General features: G+C 31.2%; 1 protein-coding gene across 1 annotated transcript; it reads left to right on the top strand.

Moving 5' to 3' along the window:
- On the top strand, window positions 1-27,021 carry LOC107366296 (allatostatin-A receptor-like). The gene is made up of 2 exons (XM_015933877.3): window positions 1-783; window positions 25,244-27,021. The coding sequence occupies exon 2, from the start codon at window positions 25,616-25,618 to the stop codon at window positions 26,855-26,857; it is 1,242 nt and encodes a 413-aa protein (XP_015789363.1). The 5' UTR covers window positions 1-783; window positions 25,244-25,615; the 3' UTR covers window positions 26,858-27,021.

Below are 27,021 nucleotides of genomic sequence, written 5' to 3'. Positions count from 1 at the left end.
TCAGCTCAGATTATTTTCCAACAGGCCTCTGATGTCCCCAATGATAGGCATGTGTAAAGATAAAAGGTGTCACCATTAGACAATAAAATGTAATCTCGTTATATTCATTCTAATCTTCCTCTACGCTGTGCTTGTCTCTCCTTTTTTTGTACAACTATAAGCATAAACTAGCTGCTGTTATTACCTTCATTCAGTACATCACATCATCATCATCAACTTTATCCAAAAACAGCACAAAAAGCAACATTATTTGAATCAAGTTAGTAAATCTTTGGCTATGATCAAGCTGTGAGACTAAACAAAATCTCGGATACATTTTTCTTAGCTTGAAGCTTCCATTTAGTTAATCAACTTTATCAACTCAATTTGAATTTAAAACAATCGCCAATTTACAACTCTTTCAACCTCAATCATTCCATCTTTACCTTTGTCCATCTTGTTTCATCAAATTAAACTGATTATAATATTATCATCATTTCATTTGCAATATGACTTTATTCTGATTGTTTAATAGTCCATTGGATTACATCAATTTATACACTGTTTCAATGTGTTGGTGAATTGAAATAAACATTGCTGTTGTTTTCATTGACGATAAGTTTATGTCGGAATCAATTGGAAACATAATTAAATCTTGTTTTTGATTATCAATTTCATTAGCAATTCACTTTGATAGAATCCATTCTAAATAATTGAACATTTAAACTGATTGAAAGACATCAATGACATCAAATCCAATGGTTGTAAATGGATAATTTTTGGTGGATTATACCAGTTTTCATGGTAAGTGATTACACTTTTCACCAATGAATCTTTCATTTGTTCACCCAAAACACAGAGAAAAATTGAATTGAACCATTTTGAACAGACAATCTTTCAAATGACATGTTTCGTTAACGATTTTACTTTCTTTTTCACTCTTGAGAAATCATTCATGAAACTTCGGAAATCCTTTCTATTTATCTCTTTAATTTTCTTATTTTATTGGTCATCATCAATTTATGCTGTTATTTCATTAATCAATTTAATGCTGGTCAACAGTAACTATAACAAGAAGAGAAACGGAAAGGCTATCAATAGTTTTATCAAAGGGATTAAAGTTATTGAAGTAAACAAAAATATGGACTCTCTTCATCATCTCATGTTACCTTGTCAACAGGTTAACAACTAATCAATCCTAAAGTCTCATGATATTTAATTACAATTAGATAAGTGAACAGATGAAGTGAAAAATTGCAAGATTTTGAAAGATCGCCATTGAAAGTGGAAACGTATGTCAGTCTCGAATTGCCACAAATTGAGATCGAAATGAGCGTTTCATTCAAGTAAAGTTCTAATGGTTACAAAACTAGTTCATAAGATGAAAAAATGATTCGAATGACTTGATTGAGATTATTTAAAAATCACATTTCAAGAAGTTCCAAACTTGAATTGACTTCAAGTTGACAATACCGAGTTCATAGCGAAGGAGTTGAGTTGAGTGTTGATATTTTGTGGCATAAAAATGAGTCAATTAGTGCTATTGAAAATTTCGATGAAAGCTTGAGATTTTTATGAAGCTCATTTTCCTAATGCCACTTTTCATGGTCAATCAGAAAATTCACTTATTTTGGGAAATAAAATTTTCTTTTTCTGTACAACAGATCACTTCGATTTTCAATTAAACTTAGAGCTTCGAGTGACAATAAGAGTGAAAGAGCAGAAACTTATTTTTAGTCGATGAAGAAGGTTGGTAAACACTCGAACACTTTATTCAATTTATCTACAGCTCTCTTGATTCGGTCTTTAAACTCTGAACACCGGGATCGTGAGAATGATATCAGATTCCATTCACTCATCAATTATTAGATAATACTCTGAGCTACAGAATATATAGAAATATTAGATCAATCAAGATCATATATGAAAAGTTATAGCATTGTATTACTTATGTTGTCAGATTGTATCAGATCTTGATATCTTAATCATATGTGGAAAAAATTCGTTTACGATTCAGTCAAAAATCAACTACTGCTAAGTCAAAAACTAGAGTATTGGTTATGGTTGACTTTACAGAAAAGTTTTTTTTCATAAAATAAACGTTCATTTTCAAACTTGAACAGAAACGTTTTTTCCTTCAAATGTTTAAAAATGCGTTCCTAAGAATTTTTGAAAGAAAAAGTTTTGTTAGAACAAATTGTACTCGACAATAAAAATGAACTTTTGATGAGTTGCACTTTTTTTCATGACAAAAAAGTTCAATTTCGAGTTCAATGGATTCTAGTTAGAGTTGCAACAATTTTCGACTTACAAAGTCAAATGAAATGCTGATAGACTTTTGCAGAAAAAAAGTTTACAAACAAGAAACTCATTCGTTTGGAACAATTTTTCTCTCCATAAAGAACAGTTTGTTTCTTAAAAACATTTCGAGTCGAAACATTTCCCTCATAAACAATCTAATGCGTCGAGTCATTAAAAGTGTCGAAATTTTCTTTTGAAACAATTTCCTTGAAAAATGTTTTCCATTAGTTTCGATGGTTGATAAACGATTATCATGAAAATTGCAACATTTCATGTTGACAATGGACTGAAGAGTTTCACACTTTTACATCGATAAATATAGAAATGAAATACTTTAAGTTGATGATGGTTACAAAAAGGATTGGGAAAAGTGTCGAGTCAAGAGAAAAGTATTGAACGCAAATCTCTTGAATGGTTACATTTTGGATGAAAATCCGTTTCGACGTGACTGAGTAAAGAAGAAAAAGAAAAAGAAAACGAAAAAAAGATTCAAAATGTATTATTTTCTCAACCATTTTCACCAAGTGAATCAACTCTATTTATCTCTGTCCTTTCCAAGTTACGAACATGAAATGAAAACAAAACTCATCAAGTAGCAATTCAAATGTTGTCACAGGTATGAACACATTACCATGCAAACAGTCTACCAACAGTTGGCAACATTTCACACTTCTTTTTCCTTTACATTTTTCTCTATTCATCTCATGAAAACTTGCCATCTTACAGGGAGTGAAGAGTGGTCGATAAGTGTCCCTCAACTGTTCAACATCAACATTCATCATGAGCCATTTGCACAATCCTGACAATTAAGTACAAAAGTTTAAAAACGAGTTAAACTAAGTGAAAAAAACGAGTAAAAATTTTGTTCGTTTCAACACAAGTCATTTGATATCCAAAAATGGATATTTTTTTCTTCGTTCAATCTTTTTCTTTGCTTTTTCTTGTCGCCCTGCATTCGTCAACCTTCGTCAAGTCAAATGTCACTGAATTTTACTCTCAATTCCATCAATCAAATTTAATCGAGTGTCATCATGTACCTACCAGGGTTTACCATGTGAACCAGGAAAATGATTCAACATTTAGATTAGTTTTTGAAACGCTCTATTCTTTACTCTCTTTTTTGCTCTGTTTATCCATTCTGACGATTCTCAAGAGTAAATAATATTTAATCAAAATTTTCTTTTCACCTCATTTTCCTTTTGCAGTTTCATGATACTCAGAAAATTTGTAACTTACCTTTCAATTTTGGATCTGCTATTTACTTTGCCAAAATGTAAAATAATGTAAACCAATAAAAGTGGGTAAAGAAAAAGTCGCTTTTTTCCTCTTTTCTCTTCATCAACTTTTCTTCTTCTTCTTCTTTTGCCTACTCATCAAATCAATATTCAACCCATCATTTTCAACTCATCATGTTGGTTTATTGATAAACTTGAACAACAATATTCAACAGTTGAATGCTTTGTTTACAGTGTTCTAACACATGAAAAGTTTGCTCAAACTGAAATGTTATTAAATTTACAGGGAAGGAAATGCATAGGAAAAAATTCACACTTTTCTTTACATGATAATAATTGTGATAACAGAATATTGAAGTAGAATAAAAAGGAAGAGAGAAAAAATTTGATATTGGAAAAATGTTTTTCTTTTTTTCCAATTTTATCGATAAACTTTTTCCAACTCGCTATTGGAATAATTGATAAGATGGAAAAGTTGATATTAAAAGAGTGAATAAATTGTTTGATAAGCCTTTTTTGATGCCTTTTTTATTGGCTTATCGAAAAGTTTTGAATGAAGAAGAAAAATTGTCAGCAAAAGTCGAACATTTGATTATTTTGATCACTTTTCTCTTGCTTCGATTGATGCACTTTTCTCCATTTCCACTGATAAACTAATCGTAAATCCCTTTGAATAACCTTTTTACTTCCTTTTTAAGCTGTTTACTTACTTGCTTATCAACATTACTACAACCATTATCATTATGATTGTTATTATTGTCACTATTTTAAAGCTTATATCAAGATTAGTTTGTTATCTTCATCTTTAACTCCCAGTGCTTTTAAAGTTGAACATTTATTCTTGGCCTGTTTCTTTTGTTTTAGTCTTTTAGCTCAATGATAATGTTCATGTTAAGCTCTGGATTTTTTGGCCAATGCAAATTGATAGACATTTGTTGAGATGAACAAAAATTTCATTCCGTCTTTGCCTCAAAGTACATTGAAAAACATCCTTTTGTTTTAACTGAACCTTTGTAATAAGTTTACTTTTTCATCCAATTCTCCATGCTCGATCAACTTTAGAACTTTCGTACTTTGTTTTTCTGATATCTTCATATCAGTTGCTTTTGACACTTTTCAGACTAAAATTGTAGCGATGATAATTTGAGCTATTCAAAAATGACCTTCAGAAGTCATTTGAAGGTCAAATAAACGAATGGCCTTAAATGCCTTGAAACTTTGCAAAAATTGTCTTTTAATTCTCAAGAGCATATCGTTCAAATATAAGCAATTTGGCTGTTTGTGTCTTTGAATATTGGATGAAACGTGAAGTAAATGAGGTTTAATAGCAGAAGATAGATTTCGAAGATTTTTGAATGAACTTCAAATGACCTCTAAAGGTCAAGTGCCCTTTAAAGGTCGATATAATCTTCCTTCAGTTATTGTGATGTCACATGTTAAGTATCAACTTGATATCGAGTATTCATGCAATTTTACGCCTGTTTGCTGTCATAACTCACGATTGGTTTATGGTAAAGAACTCGAATTCGCGCCATCAGCTTCCTCAAATGTAAGAACAATAAATATGAACGCTCAAGGTCACTCTATAATTTGACCTAACTGACATTTAGAGGTCATTTCCTGAGAATGTGAACTTTTGCAAATTGGTTTTCTGTTGAAAACTCATAGTGCGTAAACCGATACCATTGAGCTTACATGAATATACAAGATCTGAGTTTCATAACAAAGATTCTCAGATTCTATTAGAGACATTTTTACTAGAAGTAGAACACATTGTTGATAACTCTTAACATATGATGTAAAAATTTGGTAAAAATTATCAATATAACCTTCCGTTGTTATGGTAAGTATATTTACTGCATTTAAGAGTTTTAAGTAACAAAGATCAGTCAGCAACTAAGAATTTTACTTGGCCGGACATTTTCTTATCCTGTACTCCTTTTTGCAGTCATAACTCACAAGCGGCTAGTGCTACAGACATCAGTTTTCAGCCATGAGTCTGGGCAGATTGAAGCATCATAAGTTTTGAACGCTAAAGGTCATTCAAGGCAATCTCTTTGTTTGACCTCTAACTGACATTGAAATTCGCGTGGTCTCGACTTGATTTAATGGATCATTTTTTATTGAATCTCTTAAAAATTTAGTCTTATTTATTTGCATTATTAGTTTTTAATATAAGCATTTCAAGGGAGACATTTTATAACGCAACATGATAATTTCATTTATCCCTTGAAAAAAGTTTCAAATTATTTGCTCCATTTAATCTATTTTTTTACACCATCCTAGACGACAGGGAATTCAATTTTTAACCCTGTTCTACAAAAATGATTATCATGAAAATAATTATTCAATTATGATAATTCAACTGGATGGATGTAATGTTTTGGCACAAAGTTGAATAATTGACTGGTTTGGTAGACATTTTTTCAACTTTTTTTAAAAAAAATTTCATCATTCATGAAATAATCAGTCAATCGTGCACACAAAGTCAAGACTATTTTCACCTTCATTTGTTGATGAATTGACAATTTATTTAATCTAATAACAAGAATAGTTTTTCTCCTCCTTCGTTTTATATAAAATAAATGATTCAATTTAAAGAACCAAAAACTGAACAAAAAATTATCGAAGGCGAATCTGAAAGGGGAAAAAAGTAAAGATAACTTTGATGATCCATCATGATAATGTCAATGGTATAATTATTTTATTCATGATATACAACTAATGGTTGAATGAAATGTTTTTTATGTTGAAACGGGAAAAAGATTAACTTAATAAAAATTCAATAAATTGCGATTAACCCAATAGTAACATTTAATATGATTACATAAATAATAAATCAAAAGATTTTCTTCGATCATAATGATATATTTTTAACAAACCATTTCTTCTGTGTCTGTTCGCGTTACAATTACCAATTGAACAGATAATCGATTCGAATACAGTCAATGTCGAAAATCTAAATTACTTTATCCAAAGTCGAGTATAACCTCAGTCGAGTAGCTTGAATTGCTCATCATTTTTGGGTCAAAAGCCTCGGAACAGTAACCAGAAACACAAGTTCGTCAACGATTAATTATCAAATCTGAATTCATTAAACCTGAACGTCATTGGTGTAAACGAAACTCAAATTGATTATAGACGATTAAAAAGCAAGAAAAAATAATTAGCAGATAATGATGATTAAAGATGAACTTGCAAGTTGCTTGAAAACATGAGATTCGTTGGCAACTCAACATTAACATGATTAGTTGGTTAACATAATTTTTACTCAACCTCATGTTTTGTGCTTTCACTTTTGCTACTGTTTTGTTTATGATCACATTCATTATCATTATTGATAGTCTAATTGTTTTATTGTTTTGCCTTTTCCTTCCTTCCAAGTCTCTTGTACTCTAGATGTCTTTCAATGATAATGAAATAACATAATGATGGATAGCATCAAGTTGTGCAACTTTACTCATCAGGATACAAAATATTGCAATAGAAGGTAATCAACGTAATCATTGGATAATTTCAACTCGACGAAAATCATTATCATTTAATAACATTTCTTTTCACTCCAACATTCGTCATATCAATTGCAAATTCATTGATAGTTTTCACTCCCTGCTGTTGACAAACCAATAGCATCAATCATCTCATCACAAGTCACCTTGTCTTCAATTGAACAGAAATGAAAGCGTTAAATCAAACAAAATTTGAAACTTGAAATGTATCAATGTCAATGGAAAATTGTAACAAAATTCTGTAAATCATTTTACTTTTTTCCTTCTTTTCATCAATATCATAAATAATGAACAACGTTAAACTCGAGGGATAAATGGTTTGACATTCATTGATTTATCATTGATTCCTCGGAATAATGGACAAGTGGGAAGAAGAGTCGACGGTTTATTACACTGATAATGATGCTTATGATATTGACTTTAAGTTTACGATTAGTTTTTTTAGATTTTTTCAGCAATAAAAAAGTTCTTTGTTGCTTTTTTATTGATTGATAAATGAATCTTTTTTTTCTCAATTTCCAAACGAATTGAATCATCTCTAATCTGGTCATTTTTTGTCTTACAAAATGTTCGTATTACCATGAGGCTAAAAGACATCAATCACATATTATAAATCTGCTATTCACATGGAAAAATGGTGATAACATTTAACCAGGGAATTGATTGGTAAACAAACAGAGAGCTGACCATGCTATTCATGGTGAAATCAAGTGCAATAATCAGTATATTCTTGTATAATTTGCATCACCTTCTTGACCCTTGACATGTAAAGATCAATAGAAAAGGTGTTTCAATTGAAATCGAAATTGAAACTCGATTGAAAAAGTTGGAAATGTCAAGAGTTGAATGTAAATGTTTTGCAAATTTTAATCACAATGGGTTTTCCATGAAGATAAAAAAGAATAGAATTTTGTGACCATTCCTTGTTTTTCATGATGCAATTTGATGAAGTTATTCTGCATTGATGGAGAATCCATTTGATTGAGAATAAAGATGAACCATGTAAACATGAAAGTTGAAAGGGAAAAAAGTAAAGTTAATTTAGTTCTGCTATTTGCAATTGAATCACACTCTTGTAATTTACTAGACTCATGAATAATTGTATATAATCATGAATGAATCTCTATATTTCTTTTTTGGTTGCAAATGAATTGAGAAATCCTACGATAATAGGCTCAGATTTATTGACAACTTTCGATCAACTGTATAATTGCTTCTTCATTAGCACATTGAAGAGCAAAAGTAACATTTTCAATTTCATTTTCAATCAGACTGCCAACTGTCTATTTTTATCCTACGTAAATATAGCTATTCAGATAACAAATAAGATGTTGAATGAGAATAACTTTACAACCAGAAAAGTTATTGACTCGAAAACTACGTATTATATTTGTGATTCGATGCCATTCATTTTTGGTTTCAGAATGTTCAGGTTATTCAACATCACTTATTTGTTCGCTGATCACACTTGATGACTATGTTCGAACCATCTCGTTTTATCAACGTCATTTCTGAAAGTTTACCAATGCAAACAAACTTTATTGAATACCTTCAAACAATTTGATAAAATTAAATGAAACCCTCAGCTTTAACCCGTTAAGACAACCTAGAAACTTTCATTCAATAGGCTACACCCATTCGGTTTATCAACCATTTCGTTCAGTTCGATTCGGTCGTAACCATTTCGTTGAGTCTTTTTGAATGGACCGAGCAGTCGAGAGTTCAAAGTCTGGATGAATAATATTTTGAGACGAAACAGTTATGATCTTCAAACATCAGTCAAACATCAACAATCAGTGTTCAGTAGTGATCAGCATTTTATCACGCAATTTTCGGTTTCACTTTTCCAATATCGACCTTTTGGACTTTTTCTCTCTCAAAATCTGATGAATTTTCTGTTGAAAAACTGCAAGTTAGAAATGTGAAATTTCTTATAAACGAACTGATCGGCAACAGATAATGCAAATAAACCTTAAACTTATAGAGAATGAATGATTTTCAACTTTTATCAACATTTAGCAAACATTTCTCTTGGCAGTATTGATTTTTTAGACTGATTGTTATTCGTTACAAGTCGATTTTATTTCAAAAAGATATACCAAGTGTTTAGATACCAGCATAACGAAAAAGAATAACCAATGCTAATAAAGTGAAGAGAAAATTGTTAGGTCAATCAAAGGTGAATGATGTGCATCATGTATTATTGAGCACCTGTTTTGAAATATCATGAACTAAACCAAAAATTAAATTACAATACAAGTCATTTATGAAATTGTATCCATGATGGATAGTCAATTCTTTTCAACTATAAATCAATTGTATTATTTTGCAGGTTGATTGAAAGGTAAAGAAAAGTTTAGTTTTCAATAAAACTTGAAATGAAACATGACGAGTTTCAAAGTGATTACTTATCAAACAATTGAATCAAATTATTCAGCTTTTTTCAACTAAAAGTGCAAATTATACATTAACATGTTTAACATATTTGAGGTTATTTATTGGTAAGTGTTAGGCTGTCTATTAGGAATCCTGGATGTAACTTTACTGATTCAGGGGTTTGATAATTTCAATCTATCAACAATTCAATTACTCTTCTTACCTGCAGCTGTTTCATCTGAATAAACTCTAACATGGTTAAAGTGGTTAACACTTGCGTTCATTGCCATGTTTTGTCATTAAATTAATCAATTCATTCAACATTAATGTTCAGAAAATTAATCAAATGTAAATAATTTAAACAACAAGAAAAATCGGTAACCAAATAGAAACTTGAAATCATTTCGAGTGCACAGGGAAACAAAATCAGTGTTGATGTTTGACAAAATGTCTAATTAAATGCTCCTGAATAAATTGCAATTTTCATGATCAATTAATTGTGTAATTGATGAGAAAATTTTGCAAATTTTAAAATTTATATTTTCGTTGAATAACCAAAAACTATACTTTGACAGCCCAAGTGTAACGATTAGAGAGAAAAGCAAGCTTTTGATTACCCGTTTCAACTCTTGATTCATTTGAAAAGGGAAACTAAAAAGTGATAAAAATTCAAATATCTCATTTATAAACTTCTTTCCTTCAACATTCATGATTGGATAACCCTTTTACACTTCTAAAAGTAACAGCTCTGAAACTTGTCTTTCAACAAGGACTAGCGAATGTTGTGACATCGATTATTGACAAGGAATTTCAAGGAATTTTTGCGGTGTTTGTTGGCTATTACTCGACTCTTGGATTATCTTAATTTACAAAGAACTCGTCACAAAAAGTTGAGTAACAATTGACTTCGAGAAGTGCGACTAAACTTAAAGCATGAATAAATTGTATTAATAATTTGATTTTCATCTCGAAGTAATTCAAATGTTATACATCAAATGTAAATGGTACTACGTCTGGTGCTACGAAGGCAGCTATAATCCTTTTGACTATAAAAGTAAAACTTTTCAATGATCAAAGTACTCCAAATGCACCAAACTCTGAGAATTTGAATGTTGAGAGAAAAAATTTCTTATCAAAATGTTAACATTCTCTTGGTACATTGATTTTGAATATTTTTTTTCTTCATCAACTTTTCTTTCTTTTCCTCGTTCCTTTTCTCTGCTATTTTTGCCATTCCTTTTAATGGTAGCACCAGCCTAATGGATACCAATTTTATTCAGTTCCCAGGCCATGAAAAAAGTATCGAGATAATATCAATTTTTATTGACTACAAGAATTGCTTCTTTTATCTCTACCCAAAAATAGCAAGAGACTAAAGCAAACTCAACACAACCAAATCAATTCCGTAATAACTACTTCAATAAACATGAAAAAACCACAAGAAAAGAGTTGAAAATTGGGTTGAACAAAACAAAAATTACCAAATTTTCCAAATTACAGATGCTCTTCCAAATCGCCTCTTTGATGACACTTTAAATTACCTTGAGCTGAAAACAATCCATTAAATTTGGAATCAAACAAAAAGCGAAGTTTAAATGAACGTAATTTGACCAGAAAAAAGTTCCAAAAAATCAATTTCCAAATAGTTACATTGTGAAACATGAAAATGGAGCCTCAACATTTAAATGTCGATAAAAGATTGAAAGTAAAAGGTCAATCATTTCAATGAAAAACAATAAACACTGTGTTGCAATTGTAATGTAATATAAAAAAAGGTTGATTAAGGTCAACATTGAGCATTTCAAAACAGTTGCCAAACACATCTTGACAAGGATAACAATGTTATTCAATTTTGGTCAATTATTGGTTCGCCTGATCTTCCCTTTCATCTTTTCTTTCATCTTTATCTTGATGCCTTTCATCGTCAATTGGCACATGGAAAAGGTTTGAAAGGTTGAGTTTAGAAAATTTCCAATTTTATCATTATTCCATTGACTGGGAGGTAAAAAGCATTCCACTAAAAGCAAATTGGAGGTTATTTTAATTACATTACATTTGATGTAATACAAAGGCAAGACTATCACCATTTGTACGTCTCACTGTGTTCATAATTTAATCAGAATATAATTACTTAAGAGAAGAGAAAAAAAGTTTTTACTTTTTTTTCTGCATTTCGTTGTTTCTCCTCTTCTCTTCATCATTGTAATGCTTTTTTCTTGCCTTTGTTTTCCTCTCTCATTATAATACAAATTTGCCTTCAGCATTTGTAAAGTTGACGGTGAGAAGGTGAAATTGAACAAGCAAAGGAAAAGCTTTCTTTATGCCGAGTTTTGTTCAAGAATGAAAAATTATTTCCATTTTTATTTGCTTCGCCTTTTCAAACCATGATAATAAAGATTTTGTTTGCCAATGATAATAATAATGAGTTTACTTTTGAGCTCAATTTTGGTCTCGGCTTCATCTGCTTATGTTTTCTTCATTCCTTTTTCATCACTCTTTCTCATCATCATCATGATTAATTATGAGATAAAAAGTATTGAATTGTTAAGTTGAATAAGATTGTCAAGAGTTTACTTTCTCTCTGCCATTCAAATCTTTTTTTGTTGAGCTACTTTGCATTATTTATGAGAACCATTTTCATCATATTTACAGTTTTCCAGCCATTTATTGAGCAAAGAAAAGAGCTTTTGCTTCTTTACCTTTTTTACCGTTAAATTGTTGACTTTCATTCAATTTCAAGCTAATCATTATGTTGTTAATCACTGTGTTTAACTGTAAATTATCTTGCTCATATTTGCTACTTGTTCACTTTTATTCACTTGCATTCTGTAAATGGGTTATTTAAGAAACTATCATTGACTTTGCTCAATCATGCTGGTGCACCTTTCATTTCTGGTTTCCCTTCATTTCTGCTATCAAATTAAGCTAATTAAGTACACGTGAATCATCACATGCCATCTTACAGTTCAACTGTTAATCTCATGTAAACATAAGGTTATAATTAGAAGGAAAAAAATGTTTGGCTTTTATGCAGTTCGTTCAATGGAATCAAGATGTGCGGATGCTATAAGATTAGAATCGAGACTTTCTTTTCTAATTTCAAGTGCTTTTTGGAGCAGATATTTCTGATAGATGAAGTCCAAATCAACGAAATGGTCATTTTCCGTTTGAAGGCTCTTCAATTCCTTTTCCTAAAAAGACAAAAATTGAAAATCAAAAGCTCAAATCAGAAAGTCTTTTTGCTTTACTCTATTCTCATCATTTTTAGTCGTAATTCTTGTCGTAAAATGATGAGAAATCAGTCCAAAAACTTCTAAAAACTTTTATAATATTTTCTGTTTGGTCTTAATATAATTACAATGTTTAAATACATGACGAAGGTTTAGTCTCAGTTAGTCTCAGTGTTTCAATGGCAGAATAATCTGCGAATTTCGCGAATATCTTAGCACCTGTGTCATTCCTCTGTTGATATTTTGTTAAGTAAAGTATTCACCCAGCCTTTTCTGACTGAAACATGTGATGATTAGGCCATGAAGGTCTTTTTGTAGCCTCCAAAGCTGTTGAACCACTTGGATTAATCAGCGATCCAGCACTATCATTGAACCATCCAACGCTTCTATTGATTTGGCTTGAAATGATGATGGCAATGATTAAGACTGAAGAAAGCGAAAGAACAATCGATGCAGAATTGCCAAATGGTCAATCTTTTCTCATAAAACCTTAACAAAAGTCCAAAGAACAGATTTGCAAAAAACTTGCCAAGTCCAAAATTTCCCCAATAAAACTCTTTAAAAATGTTATAATGAGCCTTTTATAATAAAATCAAACTTTTCTTTTCCTCAATTAATTTCATTTGCATTCATAATTTAATAGTAAAAATTTTCCGCATTTCAAGTGTTTCATGAACATAGCATAACTGTAAATCGATTTGAGTCTAACTTTCATTTCTTGCACAAAAGTATAACAGAAGATGAGAAATCTGAAATTCTATCGATATCATAATCATAATCACAGGGACTTTTAATGAACACTTCCTATATTTGAATAGTAAAAGTTTTAATTTTCACAAGAATTGAGCAAACAACTGTGACGAACACTTTCTCTTAACAAAGTTCATTATTGAATAAGCATGAGATGAGAAAATTATTTGCTCAATTGTTGGCTGAACAAACTTGAACAATTACAAGTTAACTGTTCACAATCAAAGTTGAAAGATTTTTCATCAAACTTTGATCAACTGAACAAGAAAGTGTTAAAAGAGCAATAAAAATCCAAGGAAAGACGATCCAAAAAAACTAATAAAATAGCAGTTAAGAGTAAATATTATTTTGAAGCAATTTAAAGAGAAGCACAAAAATAGAGCAAAATAATAGTCTGTGTCAAACTTGACTAAACTCGAGCAACTAAAATGATTAAAAACTTTTGCTTTGATGGCAAAATAAGAAGGCATTTCGAATGTTGAACAATTGAAGAAAACGAAAGAAAATTTTCATTTCCAAATAATGAATTGAAATGAAAAGTTGTTGACATTGAATGGCGATTGCGATTGCAATTAACAGTTGAATACACAATAGAACTAAGAAAGAAGTAGAAAAAAATTATAAAATCCAAGTTGAAACATGATTCCATTAGAAAAGGTTTGACAAAATGTGAAATGAACACTGAATCGTTGTCAACAATTTTGCCAGATTAATTCATTGTTGTCACATTTTGTGTGGTAAAAGGATTCAATCAATTTGATTGTCTATTCAATTGTCTTCGTTTGTTTACCAACAAGAAAATCAAATGAAAACAATCGTCGAAATTTGATTTTCCTTTATTCCTTTATTGCTCTCATTGTTACATTCAAATGAATCAATTTTAATCTCATTTTTGCAACACAAACTTTTCCCTCTTTTATCGAGTTATTGTCCTTAAACATTCAATCGAATAGTTTTTTCTTTAAAATGACATTTCGATACTTTTTTTTGTTGATCTCTTTTCAATGCAACTTGTTTGGATCAAAAGCTGAGTAGGAGGAAGATGCATCTGCAAGGATTAACTGAACAACATGAAAGTCCGAAAGCTTTTTGGTGAAAAGGAATGAAAAGTGTTAAGTTGACATGGAATGGGAATGGAAACAAAAACAGCGAACAGGATTATCATGGTTTTAATGGTAAAGGTAGAAGGCTAACAATGGCGAAATACGAGTAAAGAATGGAAATTGACTTTGATGAAGATTGAACAATTTTCTTTTCTTTCAATTGAATAACTTGAAACTGGAAAAGAACAGTTATCGTCGAGTTTCACGTTCCCTTTACCTCGGTTTGTTATTTCATCTGAACAGCCATTATTTGCTTATTATCATCATCTTTTCATTAACACACTAAATCATTGGTATCATCAAATTTTGTTCAACTTTTCACTTTTCATTCAGTTTTAAATTCTTTTCGTTCTTTTGTTTTCTGTTTAATCAACTGGAAATACTGATGAATTGTTCGGTGAAATGTAACGAGATTAAAATGAATATCAACTATGAATGTTAATCGTGACAATTTTTGAAGAGAAAGTTGCAAGTTCTAGACTCACTTGGACATTTGAGCAAACAAATCTTTTTTATTTCATGACCAAGCATAATGTAACAGCAAAAACTGATTCAATTCGGAAATGATTACAATGACAAAATATTGACACTTGTCAGTTGATTAAGTGTTTCACTTGTCAATGGCAGGTCAAAGGAAAGTGTTGAACGTGTACAAACAAGATGATGACTATGCTAAATGGGAATCATTTTTATGCCTTTTTTGTACTCACCAAACCTGACAAATGCTCAGAGTTAGCGAAATGAGTTTACCAAATGAAGTGACTTGAATTTTTACAACACTTTTGGCTCTGTCGGATCAAACTACATTCATCAATAATAATATCGAGCATTTAATTTCTCATTTTTCAACATTTTTCTCTGTTTCTTTACTCAAAGAGGAAAAGTTGTTTTAAGTTTATTTTATTTCTTTAACCAAATCGGACAATTTTTCCTGTTGTTTGGTAAAGTATAAAACTGTGTTTTAAATTTACTTTTCTTGTCAAAACTCAATTCCTTTGATCTATCGGTAATGTATTTAATGTATTGATATTCAAATCTATTTAGCTTTTAAGGGAATCGAGATAAACGCTGACCTGAAGCAATGCTATCCTGAGTTATAATCCTGCTCAATTTGATTCATGCTCGAGGAAACTTTTGGCAATGTTTTGTTAAGGATGAAGCTTTCGATTGTTCAATTTGAATGTTATGTGACAAAATTTATGAGTAAACAAGGGTTTTGTTAAGAGTTTTCAACAATCTTTATGGAATGGATAAAGTTTCGTGATTTTATCTGTTTGTGCCAATCTGATCGTTTTGCTCAAAGATTTTATTTTTCTACTTAATATCGGAAATAAGACTATTTGCATCCAATTTAAATTCGGTTGCACAAATAAAGTCTGAGAAAAGCTGAAGAATGCTAAAGAAGCTAATATATGCAAATAGATTAGTAGAAATAAAGTCATCCATGCAAAACAGAATTTAGATGTTATTCACTTCCAAGTGTTCCTACATGAATATCATCATTACTATCTTGAGCACAAAATTAACTTAAATAGACAACAAACAGCAACCCAGAAAAGGTCCAACGAAAAGTCACGAAAAGTCAATTATTTTTGTTTTCTAAACAAATATTGTTTTTAACGGACAAACCTAATGATATGACATCGTTTTAAAGCCTAAAATGGTTTGAACTGAACTGGTCATATAACAAGCTCCATGCCTTCTTTACCTGTGGCTCAATGCAGCCTTTAAAAGTTGTACATGACCGTGACTCTTGACTGCTTTGCACAACTTGAATATGCTCTTGATTTGTGATCTTTAGCCATGCTCGTCGTATCATGATGAATATGTAATTTCAAACAGTGAATCAACTTCCTGAGGGGTTGAAAAAGTCACTTAAACTGATCAAACTAGTGTCAAAAGTGATTCCTCAAAATTTCTAAGTTTTTCTTTGCCTGCAGGATTGTACTCTTCAAAAGACATGGAAAAACTTTCAAGTAATAATGTTAAAGGTATTACTTAGCTTGTTTCATTAGAAAAGTTTTATCCGATAAAATAAAATTCTCAACTCAATGTGTTTAAAACGACACTCTACTCAATCTAACAGTCAATCCAAAGGAAATTGGATTCATGCAAATTGGCCAAAATTTACCCCCAGAGGTTGGGATATAAACAGCTTATACATTTGATTTACGATTTGAAAGAAATTGATTTAACCTAAAATTGAAAATAAAAGCCAATAAAGAGTTTAAAAATACTTTTCTGTGTCACACTAATCTGACCATTGATGAACTGCAAATAGAATGAAGTTTCCAATGAAACTTGGCCAACTTTGCTCAACCTTTCACTTCCCTTGAGTAAATTAATTGAAAAATATCGATTAACATTCACTGTGAGCAAATACAGTTAGCTAATTAGCTAATTTGATTGAGCCAGTGTCAGTTTCAAGAGTAAAATTTATCACATTTCCTGACAACCCAATGAGATTAAGTTAACCAAAAGTTGAATAAAATATAACGATAAGTGACTAAACGAATTGCCAGGTAAATTTGATAACCTTTGATCACTATTCAACTTTTCTGAATATTAATGATTGGAAGAAGAAAGCAAAGAAAAGCAAAAGTAGAGCAAAAGCTTCTAGTCGAGCAAAATAGTCCATCAATATGTAAAAACTCTGGGATTTACAGGGAATGATATTTATCTTGATATTGCTTTTTTTGGCCTTTACCATCTTGAGCCATGTTGTTTGGCAGGAAAGCCAGAGTTGGAGGAAGATGATGGAGGAAGAAGAAAACGAAAAGAGATGAAACATGAAATATCATCTTGAATCAAGGTTGGAAGCTCTAGAGAATCGTAAATATCAATTCAATTCATGGGTCGCGATCAACACACATATTTTATATCATATTCAGTATTCTTATCTCTGTTTTTTTGATCAACTTCTTTAATAAAAAAAATAGTTTACAGAAGCAAGGAAACAAAAATGAAATGCATAAATTCATTGCCTGTTATCCTGAAGGGAATTTCAAGTTGACCAATTTAATATGATACTCGTTTAATTCATTGAAAGTCATTTCACATTCAGCCCATCATCATCAACATTTTCATCTTTTCTTGCGACATGAGACACAATTATCTTCATCCATTACCAGCGAGTTAAATGTCAATTAAAGATTATTTAAACTGCCAGAATCACGCTGTTACAATAATACCAATTTAATGTAACCATCAACCATTTTCTGGTTAACATTCAGGGATCATGAGCCAACCTAATGAGTCTTATTTACTTTCATTTCAACTCTTTTGCGAAAACTTTTTTTTCTCTTTTTTTAAAAGTCGAACCAATTGACGAACCAAAAAGAAATTGATAATTGCTTCGAATCTTGAAATCTTTAAATTATTCATTTTCTTCCTCAATTACAACTCAAGAAACATTGAAAGCTTTTCTGGTTAAGAAGCAAAACTTGGGATTGAATCTTTTTTTATTACAAAAACTTGGTTTAGAGTTTTGAGATTTTTCCTCCAAAAGTGATTTACTTTAAAATTTGCATATTTTTTCATGGAATCTCTAGAAACTCTAAAAATTGAAATGGATACTCTGATTGGCCAATGATGATATCTGATTGAATCTGAGTTGCATGTTGATTCGGTTTAGTAATGCTTTTAATCTAAACAGGAACAGAAAACTCATAAATTAGTGTTTGATTACTAATCTATTTGGATATTTGAAAGACTCTGAATGGAAGAAAAATTAATTTCCTTTTTTATTCTCTTCACTTTTTTCCTTTCCCTTTTCACAGCAAAAATAATTATATGAATTATATTATGCATTATTGAAACTGTTAAGCCTCAAGTTATCAAGTATTATTAGTTTCATCTCAAACAATAAAGTAACAGTGAATAAAACAAATGAACAACTTGAATAATACTTGGCTCTTTCAATGCCATTACTAGACATTCAATGGTTACCCTTTCACAGGATATTTTATCTCCTCTATTATTAGGATTATGATTGTTATTATTTTCATCATTACCAGAATTAATCGCAACTTTGACAAACAAGAAAAGCTCTGAGTAAAGCAAAAATGAATGGAAACAATGAAAGCAAGAAAAGGTTGAAATGGCAAAAATTTTGCGTAAAAAAAGAAGAAGAAAAAAATGTTTCTCTTTTCACGATAAATGTCATTATTCAATTGATTTTTGACTCGATTGAGGTTCAACTACACTTTGCGGTTTAATCTCATTTGGAACCAACTGAATGTCATCAGAATAAGAATGAAATTTTCTTGCAAGATTCAGTTCTAATGAGATTACATTTCTTCATGTCAAGTTTAAAATAATTGCTATAATTAATAACATGAACACATTGGCTCAACGTTTGACTTCAAGCTGTTGAATCAACATTTCCAGTAAATTAAACATCGAAAATGTTGGCAACAAAATTGACGAAAAAAATGGAAACAAAAATTTTCGACAAAAATTCAGTTGAAAATCTTTTCCATTGATTATTAATATTTAAAAGGTAAAAGGCATTTCCACTTTTCCTTTTCGCTCAATTTCAGATGAATGAATTTTGATGACATTTTTCTTGAGCTTTTCATTTTTGATTAACCTTTACAAGCCACTTGATATCAAAGAGTAAGTAATGAACCTGAATCGAGTTGGCCAATGACCAAGACTTGAAGTTGAATTATTTAAGCAAGACTATCATGAAGATAATCCAATTGAAAGGTTCATTTCATTTTTCAACTTTTACAAAATTACTTATTGGGAGTGAAAACAAAAAAAGTTGATTCTATTACAGGAAAAGCAAATATTGATAAGTTGAACACTTTTCTTTGAGAAACATTTAATATTTGTTTTACCATTTAACAGTTTGAAGGTTAACATTCATACAATTTTAAATAAAGTTTAAAAAAAGATACTTTTTATGCTTTTCACTCCCAGTTTTGGAGTTTTTTTGGTTTTGCTATTTTTTAATCTTTTACTTAATAATTTTGTTTTGAAAAAATTCATTTAATTGTTGATCATTTTGAACACTTTTTCATGAGATTCGAGGAAATTGAGAAAATGATGAATGTGATTTGGAAAAGGATTTGGACTGAATAGTTGTTTACTTGAAATGAACATTTGATCGTTTCGTTGGAAAAGTAAATGCAACTGAATTCGTTTCAATATATTTGCTTCTAGTTTATATTGATGTGTACAGGGAGTTTCTGGGTGAATGTTGAAAAGAGAAAAAATGTTTTTCTCCAAAAGTTCATTGAAAATTCTTTGAATACTTTTCCATGATTAATGTCCAACTTTGAGAAACATTATTCGTTGACGATCTTTTCATCACTTGACCAAATTGTCGTTTCATTGGTAAATCACAAAACAACTAATCATGAATCTTCAAGTTTATGATTCCCTGGAAATGAACTTTTGATCTCATTATTAATCAAATATGAAAAGTGTTGAAGCCCGTTGAAATGAGCCCGGCGAAAGGACGAAGAAAAAAAGTTCAATCCAATGATTGATTATCGTCACTCAAAAAGCGCATTTATTGAATCACTTGAAGCCAGAAAAGAGAAAATGTCAAATTATTTTTTATTCCAATCCTTTTTTTCTCATGTATAATAGCACAGCTTTTTGTAGCCAAATGATTGATTCAAATTGAATTCAAAGTCGAACTTTTTTTTCTCATTTTTTCTCCCAAAATTTATTCATCCATTTTCCTCAGAATGCTTGCTCTTTAAAGGCAAAAATGATTATCAATTTTGTCGCCTTGGTGTTGAGCCAGATTTGACAAAATTTAAGTGCAAATCTGTGATTATCATGTTAATGGTTGCTGAACTTTTTTATCCCTTCACAAGGTCAATGTTTAAGAACAAAATTGCCAATCATTTTCATGGCTAAATGGCAAACAAATTGCAAGTTCAACAAGTTGACGAAAGTACTTGAACCTTTGTCGAAAGTTTTTTTTCGTTGCTCCATTTGCATTAACTTTGTACATTTGCTCATCTTTTTTTGTCCTCAAAACTTGTCCAAGTTCGTCTATTCTCTGTTCGCTTCTGTTCGCTCATTGCTCTAATCATCATTAAATTGCATTTCACCTTCTTATTTGCTCTAAGTAATTGAAGTAGTTTTCCAAACCATTGAATTTACTGACACAAAAATTGCGATATAAAAGATTAACTATTTGCTATTTAATTTCAAGTAAAAGGGAAACTTTATTTTCATCATTTTCTTTTCTTCCTTCCTTGCTCTTCATCAGACACTCTCTTTTTCACCTCTTTTTCATGATTACTTTTCCCGAGTACCATGGTGGTTAGAAAACTTGTATTCACAGTAAAGAGTAAAGTTTAACCGAAAAGGGAAACAACCGTTTAAAGGAGGGAAAAAAAAAGTTTGGAGTGAATGGACAGGAAAAAAGAGTAATTTGGTCATCAGAAAAGATTAAGATTATCTTTTTCATTCTGTTGAGTGTGAAAAAAGTACGCTTGACACACATTCGAAGATTTGTGAACAAGATTAATGAGGTTAAATTAGTGTTGGACCGATTGTTGAAGTGAATTGAGGTTACTTTACTTGCCACTTTAATCCCAACATTTGGCAACATCTCAACCGAGGATAGTCTATCCTCTAGGTTGACTCGAGACTACACTGGCTAATCAATTATTGAACGGGTCAACATTCATCTTGTTCAGTTTTTACAATTTCATTTCATTCCAGGTAAATAACCTTTGATGAACATTTTCATTTTCATGTCAAGCAAAAATGGAGAAAAATGATTCAACTTTTGTACTTTATTCAATTTATCAAAATTGTTGAGAAGGAAATGAAATTTTGTGTGTAAATTTGTGAAAAAAGACACAAACACAAAATGGATTTTTCAAGTTGCTATTTTTCATTTGATACAGCGTAATATAAGTTATTAGAGTCGCAGTTGCAAACAGTTTCAAAATGTTATATCCACTTGAAATGGTTGATTGTGATATTAATAAAGTACAGATTAAAGTTGAAGTTCAATATTGAATGAAAGCAAATGCTCTTGAAATGCTTTGACTGTAAGGCAAACAGCTTTTAGTCATAGTTGGTAACATTTGATAGCAACAGAAAACTGGACAATTATTGAGCAAATAAATTCCATCAAAATAATAAACCAATTAAACTATTTGCTTAATATCGTCGTGTTATGTTTCCATTGAAAATGAGCAAATGATATTTATAACGTCATTATAATGTTTTGCAACAATAGCAAGTCTTTAACCTTTGGAGTGAATTGCGTTTTATCCTTAAAGTTGCTTTACTCTTCAAAGTTCGAGACTTTAGAGGCTTAATTCAGACGCTATTTTGGTTTATCAAACTTCTTCGAACCTGATCAATCTCAGAATATCGAATGTATTAAACTGATTATGTTTGTTCAAAGTTAAGATTCTTTTTCTAGTTTGAGTTTGAATGTTTATTATTGTGTTATTATTGATCTTTGGTTACATTATGAGGCGGAAGAGTCAAGGTTTTTACATCTTTTGATTGACTCTAAATGGATGAATAATATTCAATGGTTACATGTCCAGCATTTCCTCTTGCATCAATCATCTAACTCAAGGAATGTTAATTAAGCTAAGAAAAGTTTGTGAGTCGAAAGCTTCGTCTAAATGGATCGAGAAAGTTTTGTCTTTTTTATTCTTCTTTTTCCGTCTGGATAGATAGTTGTTCATCTTGAATTTCCAATTGATTTTCGATCTTTTTCTTGTTTATTCTTGTTCGTTATAAAACATAAAACATAACCAGAAATGCCATTAAGTTGGCCCTTAGAAAGCTCATCATTTTGCCAAAGATAAACTTTTCTCTCCTTGCAATAAGGTTGAGGAATCATCTAAAAGCTAAAAGTTACTTGTAATGTTAATCTCGTGAATGAACAACTGGACAGCAAAAGAAATTGTTTTTTCGACATTTTTTGGCTTTTCGAGGATCAAAAGGCAGCAAAAGATGAGATTACTCGAGTAAACAGTGAAAGGCAAGACAATGGCAACAGAAGTAATAATAAAGTGAAAAAATTATCGTTAACCAAGTAAAGGAAAAGTTGAATAGTTTTGAAACAAAAAGCAATAACAAAGCAAAAATACTAAGCAATGAAACAGAAAGCCAAATGTCAGTCTGATTAATGGATGGGTTTGGGTACAAAATTGGGTTGCTTTACGAAACATGATGATGTCGAGTGAAAAGTCAATGAAAGTTAAACGTTATGGTAAACAATATTATGATTACATAAATAATTGTCACCTGAGATTGCAACTGTCAGGTGGAGAGAAAAAAGTGTTTACACAATTTTTTCTCTTCTCTTTGGCCTTTTCACTTTTCCTCTCATTTCCAAACTCATCTCGAGTCTTGAAGTTGACAATTATTCAAAGATAATTGCTGTTCAATTGAATGGAAATCAAACAGAGCAAAGTTGATGAAATGCTTGACGAACATCATTTTTTTCGTAAATAATTTTCATCTCTATCGAGTTTTGGAACTTTCAAAACCTCACTTTTTTCTCTCTTCTCGCCATGCAATTTCAGAGCTTTTTTTCATACCTTCCAAGACTATTAATAATAGACTGAATAGAATGAGTTTCTTCATTTTTGGTTATCTAAATGTTTATTTCATGAATAAAAAAAGCTCATATACAGAGATGAATTTATGATTTAAAAGTTTTCCTTGTTAAACAACTTGTTCAACTGTTTACTTTTGCCACTTTTCATTTTCATATCTGATTTGATTTCTTTTGTTGCCTTTGACTTTGAATTTTGTGCTGAAATTAAGTGAAAATTATTGACTGGAATTAGGTTTAGTTAATCATTTCATATTAGTTAACCTTTACACTTCTCAAGATGACAAGCATGGAAAGGTTAGAAGAAGAAAATATTCTCATTTATTCAAAAGATAATCTTGATATTTATATTACAAGTAGCCCATTATAAGTTGCTTATTATCATGATTTTCATTGAAATTCCAAGCTCAATTTCCAGGTTAAGTTGGATCATTTAAGGTTAGTAAATGAATATTTATCGGTTGAACAGGCTTTAAATGAGGCTTGGGAGTTGAATGGGATTGCACTGGGAGTAAACTGGGAGTGAAGTAATGAAAGGTTAACTTGTCAAGCAGCAAGAAACAAGAGTAAAACTCTTGTAATTGTAAGCTCATGGAAATGAATGAATATTATTGAACTTCATCTTGAACTTCATTTTTTACAGCCTTTAAGCTTCAACAATCCCACATTCATAATCACAGAATGCTGCGATTCGAGTGTTTCTCAGTCAATCATAGATTTTGACATTTCTCATGATTCATAAGAAAAGATAGAATTGAGCGAAAATCGCAATTCCAATGTTATCATGTGCTTGGATAACGGTAGATAAAAGAATCGTCTTGGAAATTTTGTGTTTCTTGAGCAACATTTTTGCTCGATTCATAAAGAAAATGTGGAAATTCTTTTGAACTTTTTTATCATGTGCTTGGAATGAATCATTGGTAAATCGTTGATATCATTACTGTTAATACCTTCATTGATATGTTTTCAGTCAAATTTTCCGTATCAATCATTTGACCTTCTCATGAGGATTAACTTTAATTCAATGAATGGCAACTTTGGTTCAACATGGTGAAACAGATTTTTCTTTTTATCTTCCCTTGGATTTCCTTCTCTTCTTTTCATTTCACCTGTCCATGTATCCAACTGTTCAATTCCAACTGAATTATCTTCTCAAGTATCTAATTGATATTCATATGATAATAGAATTTCTTCTTTTTTCTCCTTTTTCTCTCTTCGTCTGTTCTTTTCTCAAAGTGACGCAAAATTTCGTCTCATTGTGTTGTGATATCAATGGAATATTCTGATATTAAGAATAAATCTGTCAATTTATTTGTTCCAATTTTATTTATGTATTCCAAAAGATGCATTTAAACTCTGCTAACTAAATGTTATTAACTTGGATTTATCATCACAGCTAAATAAGAAAAATTGCTATTTTTGTGTCTCTCTTTCAGGAAAGAATAAAAGATTCATCAGAGAAAAATAAAGCCAATTCTCTAATCAGATAACATGGGAAACAGCATGAATGAGAATCCATCAAAAAATGCTAATTTCCAGTGAAAAAGAACAAGAAAAGAACAAGAAAATGTCGAAAGATATTCAACTTGAAATGTTTCTTGCAAAACTCATCTTTCATAACTATTGACCAAAGAAGTAAAAAAAACTAAGAAAAGTGAAATTCAATGAAGGAAAAGATGAAAGGTAAAAGATAAAATGCAACAAAATGATTGCAAGTGAATAATTTACCTTTACGATCAAATTACAATTGAAATTAAATTATTATTCCCAGATATTCATGCATTAATAAGATGAAAAGGAAACATTAACGAACCCAGAAAAGGAAAGAAAGTTGCTTTTCCAGTGAACACCATCGACTATCGAGATTGTCATTTGATAATACTGTGGTTACCAATTCGTGAAATGTTCAATTTGACTGATTGAACCTTTAATGGTCACCTTGTCTGTTCTGTGCGAGTTCATTGTAAACTCTTTGACTTGCGCATTTCTCTGTGAGTAAACTTTACACTTAGACTTTCATTCAGTATAACATGGCAATTGTCATGATGAGGATGATTACATGTGAATAGTGAATGGATATAAAGATTATCACAAAGCAAAGTGTAAAGTTTAAAAGGATATGAAAAGAAGAAAGAAAATCTTTTTTCTGTTGAACCAAATTTTCTAATTCCACTTTTCTCTTTTTTCCACCTTTTCACAGGGAGTTAATGTTTATCGTCAACGACAAGTGAATGTTTAACTTGCATTTGCTTTTCATCAAATTCAACCAAAGTTTCATCTCACACTTTCGGCAAAGTGCTTTGGACAGTTTGCTTTTCGAGGAAAAACCAATAATTGCAACTTTTCACCAAAACTGTTCAATCATTTTCTTCATTTTTTCTTCTTCTCAAGTGAATAATGTGAACAAAGTGTCAGACGAATGGTCAAAGTCTCATTTTCTTATCATTCACTGTTACGGTTAACATCATCATGTGTGGTGTTGTGTCTTTAGTGGCTTTGTTTGCTTCGGTTTAATTAATGACTGCAAAGTGTCCAAGAGATTGAACTAAAGAATCACAATCCCAGTGCGAACATGGATCCACCTGGAATCAACAACATTTTCAGTCAACTACGAACTCTTTACTCACCTTCACCTTCATCATCACATTTACCCTCTTCACCCTTGTCCGATTCATCTGAAGAACCTCTTTACTTGGACCATTTATCAGTTGACCCTTCACTCAACTCGACGGGAACTTCATTTTGTGGATCGCTCATTTCTTCCCTCGATCCAAATGTGTCACAAATTTACGCCGATGAATGTTCATTTGCCAATGTTGAAGAGGTTGTCCGAATCCTGGTTCCTCTCGTCTTTTCAATCATTGTAGTCATTGGTTTACTGGGCAATTCACTGGTCGTCATTGTCGTCCTTTGGGACGATCAGATGCGCTCAACAACCAATGTACTTATATTCAACCTGGCAGTTGCCGATTTACTTTTCATCATTTTCTGTGTTCCCTTTACGGCAACCGATTATGCTCTTAAATACTGGCCCTTTGGGGACATTTGGTGTCGCATTGTACAGTATCTCATCTACGTATCTGCCTTTGCCTCCATCTACACTCTTGTCCTCATGTCACTTGATCGTTTTCTTGCCGTAGTCCATCCCATTGCTTCCCTTTCCATTCGAACTGAGGTCAATGCCTACAGAGCGATAACCATCCTTTGGATAGCAATAATATTTCTATGTCTTCCTATTTTAATTGTTCACCAAGTCCACGTCGACCTCGACAGTGAAACATCCCACTTGTGCCACATCAATCCAGCCGAGAATAAATTTTTTGCTCCTTCCGTGTTCCTCTCCTCTTATGCTATCCCACTCACTCTTGCCTTTGTACTCTATGTGTACATGTTGAAACGTCTTTGGCACAATGACATTAGAACTGGCCGGTCTGTTCGAAACAAGAGAAAAGTTACTCGAATGGTTGTCGTTGTGGTGGTCATTTTTGCCATCTGCTGGGGACCCATTCACATTGTTCTCACTCTAAGGTCTCAGGGAATGTTTGAACCCGACTCTAAATTCAAGTTGGTCACTTTGATTGTTTCTCAAATTTTGGCTTACATCAACTCTTGCATCAATCCAATTTTGTACGCCTTTTTGTCGGAAAATTTTCGCAAAGCTTTTCGAAAGGTTATCTCTTGTCGTCCAAGTGGCTCACGTCGACGCCATGATCGTCCAGGCTCAGCTAAAGAGGAAACCAATAGGATGGACGAGTTAACAACGGCAACGTGCCAAACAACCAAACGAACTGAGCTCACAAATGGATGTGTATGATGTCAAGTTCAATCGAAATTGTCATTTATAAAGTGTAAAACACTCAGTGTTTCAGTGAGGAAACTGCAAAAAAGCAAAAAATCGAATGGAATAATAAATTTATTTTTTCTCTTTCCATTCTCATTCTCATCTTTAAATAATAAAAATTGTTATCAATCCAAAAA

Source organism: Tetranychus urticae, chromosome 2, assembly GCF_039701765.1.
Source record: "Tetranychus urticae isolate SD_2017Ah chromosome 2, NJAU_TeUrti_SD_1.0, whole genome shotgun sequence".
NCBI classification, from domain to species: Eukaryota; Metazoa; Arthropoda; class Arachnida; order Trombidiformes; family Tetranychidae; genus Tetranychus; species Tetranychus urticae.
Note: the sequence above shows the minus strand (reverse complement) of the source record. Positions and strands in the feature narration are given on the sequence as shown.